Raw genomic sequence first — 7,952 nt, 5'->3', positions numbered from 1 at the left:
CAGGGGTGTCGTTGATGTAGCAAAAAAAAAAAAAAAAGCCTGAAAATGTAATGAAATTAAACGAAACTGCTACAGACCATTAGCAGCCAACTGTATTTCGATTTATCACAAGACATGAACATAATGAAATTACTGGGGGAATGAATACAGCTACGTTTATCATGCTGTTTTTAAGCAACAGGTACTGGAGTTAAAAGTATTAGGATATATTGAAGCAATAAAGTAGAAACAAAGAAGTCTATTTGAAAGTTTTATTTGAATTTGTCACCTGTATGTCACAGGTCTGCCCTTTACAGCACAAATGATGAAAATATGATAGGAAAATGTAGTGTGAGTTTCTCAGCTTTCTCATTTTCATCCTGTCTGGATATAAAAACAATTTCAAGCCTTGTTTTTATTTATACTCCTGTTAAACTTTTTTGAAAGGTGCATAGCATAGCTATTACAGTACACTTTGCCAGCGGAGGCCACAACGCTGTCTTTACAGTACAACTGTTGATGCTGACCTGTGCAAAACTGAAAGGAGAAACACTGACATGAGCAAAGAAAGCACAGAGGAAACACAAATAAGAATCATCTATTAAATGCTCAGCTTGGCCTCAAAGCAAAGATTTTGTGCTAGGTTGTGTTGATATCCTTTCATTTCTATTTCTAATAAAGTAAGGCTTTTTTCATTATAAAGTTATGAAGACGAATGAATATTTTAAGTATGCTTTAAAAGAATTGTCAGGCACTTAAGCAGTCTTAGCAGACCCATAAAGCAGAGAACACAGCAGTTAATGCTAATGTCCGCTTTAAAGCGAAGGCATCCATTTCTTATGGATAGCTTCAAAAATACACTGTTTTATGTGTCAGTCTTTGATGCTACAATTTGAAAAGTGACACAGAGATTAAGCTATTTACTTTTTAACAAAAGCAAAAAGCACCAGATAAAAATGTTCTATCCAAAATTGGCTTAAATATCAGAATACAACAAACAGAGCATTTGGATTGTTTTTCCAAGCTCAGTGGATGTAAACTATATTTTAAAGTAGTGAAGAAGTTTTTCTTTACATTGTCACAGATATGAGATTCTGTAGCAAACTGTTCCTAAAAAATGCTTACCATGAAACACATTACATTAGCAGCAAAAACAGCCAGTAGTAGGTTCTATATGTGCGGAAAGCTAAGGACATATCCTGGGATCAGGTCATGCGACACTGAACTATCAACAGTCCTTCATCTTGGATACAATGATCAAAAAACAAGAAATTTTGAAAAAGGGCTGAACCACTTGTATGAAATGTAGAGTGCATTAAGTTGTAAAAAATACTGGCAGGACGAAGTCGCTCTACGGCTTTGTGGCAGTCTGCATTCGCAGTCGCCTCCTGGCCAAAGCTTCCTGTTTTTTCCTCTCAATCTCTGCAGCAGAGCACTTTCCTGTCATCTGGCTTGTGACAAAAACTGGAAAGAGGGAAGAAAAGTGAGAAAACTGAATGAAAAAGACACAATTTCAGCTTGGTTGTTGCATGACCTCGAGCAAGTTTTCATTACTAAACATTAAACTTCTACTCATTTGGAAGAACAAAAGAACCCCAAAACATCCAAGTCAAAGACACATAAAAAAATAAATAAATAAAATCTGTCCACAAATTCATTGGCAATGAAGCTTGCTGAGGTTTGGACCCTTGACAAGATCACAAATTAAAGCCACAGTGCGCAGTGTTTACTTGCTTGGGGGGAAATGGTTAATGTGCACATGCACCGAACTGTCAGTGATTATAAGAACAACATGTGACATCTGTTTTACTTGTGAATTGTCAGTTAAATATCCATTCTTAAAGCAAATTTGATGGAATAGCTATGGCAGACAAATGTATAGAATTAAACAAAACAACTAATGGAGGTGTATTCAGTTGCTGGACATTTGACTGAGTCCATCAAAGCAAAGCCATTCTATCTAGTTTTAGATTTATTTGTGTTGTTTTTAAGAAAAAGTATCCGTACATAACACTCTTGGTGGCTTTTTCATTGACAAACATAAAATCCTGTGCTATAATATTATTAAATGTTCAACCTATTCAAAATTTTTATTCCTATTATCTTTGAATATACAGTTTAGCACAAAGATTTTACACATTTTAGATGTTTAGATTATTCTCATGACACAGTACTATCAGAGAGATGCCTGACTGGTGAAAAATTTATTCTTAAGCATAACAACAAGTCCAGCCATACAGCTAGAGTCATAAAGAACTGTCTTTTTGGCAGAAAGAAAACACATTTATTTAATATATTTTTCAAGGGAGACCTGGCCAGGACAAGGACTCCAGCAGCAGATGTTATGGCCCCCACAGAGCACTGATCTCAGCAATAAAGAAGTCAATGTAGGATTGCTTGAAGAGACATGAGACACTGAGACAACTTAAATCCATAGAGGAATTGTGGCAAGCTCTCCAAGATCTTTGGAACAGCCGATCTGCCAACTACCTTGGAAAAACTGCATGCAAGTGTGAGAACTGGTGCTGTTCTGGTTCAGTTTTAAAAAATTATTATTATTTATGGATTATTTTGGAAAGCATGCCCACTATAAATACCCTAGCCTTTTATAAAGTCGCATACATAATATACTTTGATACAATTCGGTGGTAATTATCAAAACTTAGACATCATACCTTTGGTGCTTATGGCTGCTGAGTCAGATAGATTTCTTTTGAAAGCTGTGTGATGGCTCTTGGCGTTGTGTACTGCTCTGGCCATCACTGTATGTTGCTTCATATCCACATTAGCATTTCCAGCCTGGAAAGTTCCAGATGAATCCCTGCACTGACTTAATGTACCCAAATTTGTGTGGCTTCCTGGGAAGCTTTGAGACATCTGTGATTTTTTGTTGGCACCCTTCATGGGAACGTTCCATCCTTGGAAGTTCACAGTTTCATAACTAGCCCTTGGTAATGAGTTAGAACGAACAAAAGCACAAGGTGATTGTCTGTTAGTGCTGGCACCGACGTTCCCAGGCCGAGTCATGTTGATGGGCTGCGGCCCTGTGGTTTTCCGTTGTCTGTCTACATCAATATCTTGTTTTTCTTGGCAGTTACCGGGGCTCACTTTGAGCGACTGACTGTTGGCGATCTTCTCCACGCTGTCACATACCTGGTAGAGCAGTGCGTCATCATCCCTATCATCCCACAAGCTGTCTGAAATGTCTTTAACAGAGTGTTTTCCTAAAGAAGCCCCTCTGTGATCATTAGTGACCTTGTCAGGTTGAGGTGTAGTGGATGTCTTTGCAGTTGCAGATTTTTGGTCAAACATCTGTGGCTTGGGTTGTATAACGGTGAAGTTGGACTTAGTAGAAACCTCTTTGGCCATCTGTGACCGCAAGTTGGGGTTTGGCTCTAATTTGAAAGTGTTTCGGTTGGTAGTCTTCAGTTTGGGACAGAGTTCCTGGAGTGTCAGTTTTGTTTCAGAACTTTTCACACTGCAGCTAGGCTTGCTGTTTAGGTTTGAAGGCTTGTGTGCATTTGCAATGGGGTTGCGAACAGGGGTAGAGTGAGTAGTGTTTGTCTTAGTCTCAGACTGAAAGGTGGTGTTAGGATTGGTGTCATGTTGCTCATAGGGCTTATGGGTCATTGCCAGCAAAAAAGGGTCATTAAGTAATTCATCATTCTCCCAGTCATCATCAAAGTCATCACAGTTATTTGCACTACAGCTATTAGTTCCCTTTTCTTCAGCAGGATGTGCAGCTGTGCCAGACTTTTCAGCTGATTTGAGCTCTGATTGTTGGTCTTCGGATAAAGCTGCATTCACAGGTTGGCCTCTTATTTCCTGTGAACAGGTGGATACTGCAGAGCCACGGCTTAGCCATGCACTCTGAGTGGAGCAGTCAAACAGGGCATGCAGCTCTGCCTCTATCTGGTCTGGTGCCGATGGGTACTTTAGGTCCTTCAAGCTATCATGGAGTGACGATGGTTTCAGTTTTGTTTCAGAAGTGTTCAGACATTCATTAAGATTGTTGTTCACAAGGCTTTCTGAAGTTTCCTTATCTTGCTGCATGCTCTCATCAAACTGCCTGGCGAGTTTCATGAGGTCCTCCACACTGCTTTGCCTATGTAGACAAAAGGAAAAAGGAAGACAGACACTTATGAGGACCCATACAGGCTGCATATGGTGGTAGATAATAACAATCTATAGGGACAGTATATTGGTCAACATATTGATTATTCACCTAGAGGATTTCTTCCTGAGTCTTGGCTTTTGAATCTCTGGTGTGGCGGGCATGGCACTGTCACCAATCCACTGCAGCAAAGAGGAGTCAGTCCTTTCTGGTTTTACATCCTATAAAAGAAACAAGCACAAGGTTGAAGTGTGTTTAGAGATATTTGCTAGAACAGACTGAAGGTCTACCTGTAACAAATACAAATAAATAATAATTAAAAGAAAACTATACTTTAATCTTAATAACTGTACAGTACTCTGTTTTTGTAACTATTGTCCATGATGTAAATATTTTTTTCTGTACAAATTGTGTGCGTTTCTGTTCTGTTTGTATATGTGCTTTTCTTCTGCTGCTGTTACAACCACATTTCCCCTTGTGTGACAATAAAAGGATTATTCTATTTTATTCTAAATGAAAATTATTATTTTTTCTTATTTATTTGTCATTAATTATATTTACCATAGCATTTAGAAATAACCATTTTTGTCAAATATCAATATGAAAATAATAAAAAGCTGAAAAAACAACAGACCTTTGGAGCAATGCGGTTCACAATATCAGATATTTCCACAGCTCTAGTGTTCCTGAGTCCTGAACCCAAAAAACGTGACAATACCACACATGACAGAAATTAGCAAAGTGGTAGAGTCATGATGACTGAAATGAAAAGCACAAGCTTACAATTGCAATTAATTTACTATAAAAAGCCTATTCAGAAATCGTTTATGTTGCCATTCATTTAGAACCTGCTGATGAGATGTGCTAGCAAGTGTGAGCTGAGTGTCGGTGTTGTTTACCAGTATGAGTCTGAGTGGGAGATGTGGAATCCCAGATGATATCTTGTGAAGGTTCCACATCTCCTGGAGAATCTCCATTAGCCAAGCCGGGGTATCTGCTGCAACCTCGATGCCGGGGACTTTGAAAATCTGTGCACAGAGATATCAAGTGCCACATCAAATGAGCTAAAAATAAATCATATTCAACTTGGTAACGTTAAATTTACTTACATGTATTTATTTAGCACCGAGTCTTTAGTTACTTTAAACTTTATGTTAGACATATCAGTAAAGACAAACAGGAGAACAATAAAAGATGTATCGTGATGACAGTTCACACATTAACAGATTCTCTTAGTGTAGTCACAGTTAAAGCCATAATAATATTTATATGATAAGTTCCTGAAAAAATACTTGCTGAACACAATATAAAAGCTGGGAAAATGTCTGGTCAAAAACTTGTGTCTTGAACCTTAATATTTTAGCAGCTTGAGGGGGATACATAATGGCCATTTAAAGCCTTGTCTGATTTGAGTCACTGCAATATAGCATTACAAGAGGGCTGGCTGCATTAAAAGGATATATACCAGAATGCACGCAACATGTGTTTGTCTAATTAAAACAATCCAGCTATGAGAAAACAATTATTTAGATGATCTAATGCATCATATCTTAAAAGATACTCGAACATGGGGCAACACTTTCTGTATATTCCGAATGCAGTTTTTCTTCCCTAGACAGTCTCAGTACTTTACAACTGGTTAGAGTGGAATTAGTGGTGTGTCCATGGTGAGATAACACAGCCAGCTGGCATGTTGTCACTGTCAGTCGCTCGTTTTCATCACCTCATGGCCGCCTTTACTCTTCAGTGTATACAAACACTTGTTATGGTCTGTAGTTAAGCTCGCATTGAGCCGCAGATCGTCGCCTATATTAACAGACACACAGCCTCACCTTTAGAGACGGGCGTCGTTGTCGTGTCAGGCATCTGTTTTGCTGCTTTCGTGTCTTGTGTTTTTTTGTAGCTGAGTTTGGAGACAGTCCTCCACAGTTCAGTGAACTCAGCATGCGTCCTAGCCTCTGACATGGCTGCACAAAACAGCGGCGGCAGCAGCAACAAAGCGAACTCTGCGTTACATCGTTTTTTCAGCACTTTCCTTTGTGGCTTTAAACATTGCGGCTAACAATTTGCCTTCGAGAGATTCAATGTTTCTTTGCAGAGTCTTGTTGTGTTCGCTCACTCATTCAAAGCTAGCCGCCATGTTTGCTTGTGACGTCACCAAACCTACGGCTGCCGGGTAGTTTTATCGCAGCTCGTTTGACTTCTGGCAAAACTAGAGCCCGTGAGAGGTATGTACGAAATGATTTCTCTTTGTCCTGGAATATTCCTAATAACTTATATTTCAGCTCTGTATATATATATATATATACATATGTATATATATATATATATATATATATATATATATATATATATATATATATATATATATATATATGTATGTATATATATATATATATATATATATATATATATATATATATATATATATATATATATATATATATATATATATATATGTATATTAAAAAATCTACTGTATAAATATGAGTAGGTTAACTGGCTAAAGTTCACCACTTCATTCTCCAATTTTAAATTCAAAATCTAGGCGAAGGCCTTCTCTTAATTCCACTATATTTACGTGTCATATTCTGTTTACTATTGTAGCCTAAAACACAATTAGGACTACATTAAGAGAGTATAACTGTGTGTCGCAAAGCACGCAGATGGGCAAAATTAGTTCCTCTTCTCACAGCGAAAAAGATTGTTGAAATATACCGAGATGCTACAACATTAAAACCACTGTTGACAGCAAAAACTACCCCGGAAAACACAGTAAACAATTCGCAGCAGCTAGTTTTATATGAAATTCAAGGCAAACATGAGTGATACTAATCACATTAACGATTACATTGAAAACTTTGCTGTCTTTTCCACAAAATCAAGTTTAAAAAAAACTTTTGCCCTGTAAGTTCTACTTCTACCATCTCTACTGTAAAATAATTCATGCCATTTATGTCATAATGTCTCTGTCCAAACTCCCCAGATCATGTTCTACTGAACCCCCTCAGGATGCATGGGAACAAGCCAAATCCACAGAGGCTTCACTCTGCAACCTGCAGGATCGAAAGGATTTGCTTCCCATTTTTCTGGTGCCAGAAACCGCAGGGCACCATCAGAGGTCCATGCCCTGACAGGTCAAAGCTGTTTTGGTGGCACACACGATACTGGGTAGGTAGGTGGATTAATGTAGTTATTGTTGTTAATTGGTGTATTCCTTATGGTAATGCACCAGAAATAATAATTCAAAACTTTTGCCTCCTTGAGATTTACTTTTACAAAAATGTAATTTATACTCTGTCTAGTATACTATAAAATGGTATGCCCCAGTGAACAAACAAAAGGGGAAAAAAGTCATGTTTTTACTTCCTGGCAACATTATTCAAGGCATTGTGTTTACTTTTAGAGAGTCTTGAATAATGTTGCTCAATGTTACCATTGGTCAGAAACAGATATTACAAACAACTTGTTTATTTCAAAGGTAGTGATAGCCCAGAAAGGGATCCTTAAATCTAAGTTTGGAAAGGCTGGTTTAAAGCAATACAGTAAATAAATCAGACAGCTGATTAGTTGTATCCAAATGTTTTTTCCAGAAATGTGATTAAGCTTTTTTTGGGCGTTTTTGGAACACTTTTACACTTTACACCTGTCTTTTGTCAAATAAGACCATATTACATGGAGTTTGAATTAAAAATAATACACATAGTTATATTTCTAGACCTTAAGATCGAGAGTCAGGGAAACTATTTATACAGTTTTTATTCTGGGCACAGCGGCCATGCTTCTTTTGAGCCAAGGTGGCTGGTGGGTCAGGGGCTTATCTTTTGTTTTAGTTTGTTAGGGAGTCAAAATCTGCGTC

At 37.7% G+C, this 7,952-nt stretch overlaps 1 protein-coding gene across 2 annotated transcripts; it reads right to left on the bottom strand.

The window, feature by feature from the left end:
- Nucleotides 1-273: 273 nt before the first annotated feature.
- On the bottom strand, nucleotides 274-6,239 carry LOC134639998 (ewing's tumor-associated antigen 1-like). Of its 2 annotated transcripts, XM_063491541.1 has the most exons (6): nucleotides 5,926-6,239; nucleotides 4,993-5,121; nucleotides 4,728-4,786; nucleotides 4,205-4,314; nucleotides 2,655-4,084; nucleotides 274-1,443 (listed from the first exon to the last, which is right to left on the bottom strand). In XM_063491541.1, exons 1-6 carry the CDS (start codon nucleotides 6,056-6,058, stop codon nucleotides 1,331-1,333), a joined length of 1,974 nt encoding a protein of 657 aa, XP_063347611.1. In that variant the 5' UTR covers nucleotides 6,059-6,239; the 3' UTR covers nucleotides 274-1,330. The 2 variants fall into 2 exon arrangements, with proteins under 2 accessions (XP_063347611.1, XP_063347613.1); XM_063491543.1 differs by lacking the exon at nucleotides 4,728-4,786.
- Nucleotides 6,240-7,952: the final 1,713 nt, after the last annotated feature.

The sequence above is a fragment of the Pelmatolapia mariae genome, linkage group LG13 (genome assembly GCF_036321145.2).
Source record: "Pelmatolapia mariae isolate MD_Pm_ZW linkage group LG13, Pm_UMD_F_2, whole genome shotgun sequence".
Classification (NCBI taxonomy): Eukaryota; Metazoa; Chordata; class Actinopteri; order Cichliformes; family Cichlidae; genus Pelmatolapia; species Pelmatolapia mariae.
Note: the sequence above shows the minus strand (reverse complement) of the source record. Positions and strands in the feature narration are given on the sequence as shown.

Bases quoted from the DNA above. Each gene is read 5' to 3' on its own strand.
- LOC134639998 (XM_063491541.1), bottom strand. From the start codon at position 6,058: ATGTCAGAGGCTAGGACGCATGCTGAGTTCACTGAACTGTGGAGGACT. The intron at 4,787-4,992 runs GTAAACAACACC...TTTTGGGTTCAG, and splicing joins TCCCACTCAGACTCATACTG to GACTCAGGAACACTAGAGCT. The intron at 4,315-4,727 runs GTCTGTTGTTTT...TTTCTTTTATAG, and splicing joins TGAACCGCATTGCTCCAAAG to GATGTAAAACCAGAAAGGAC.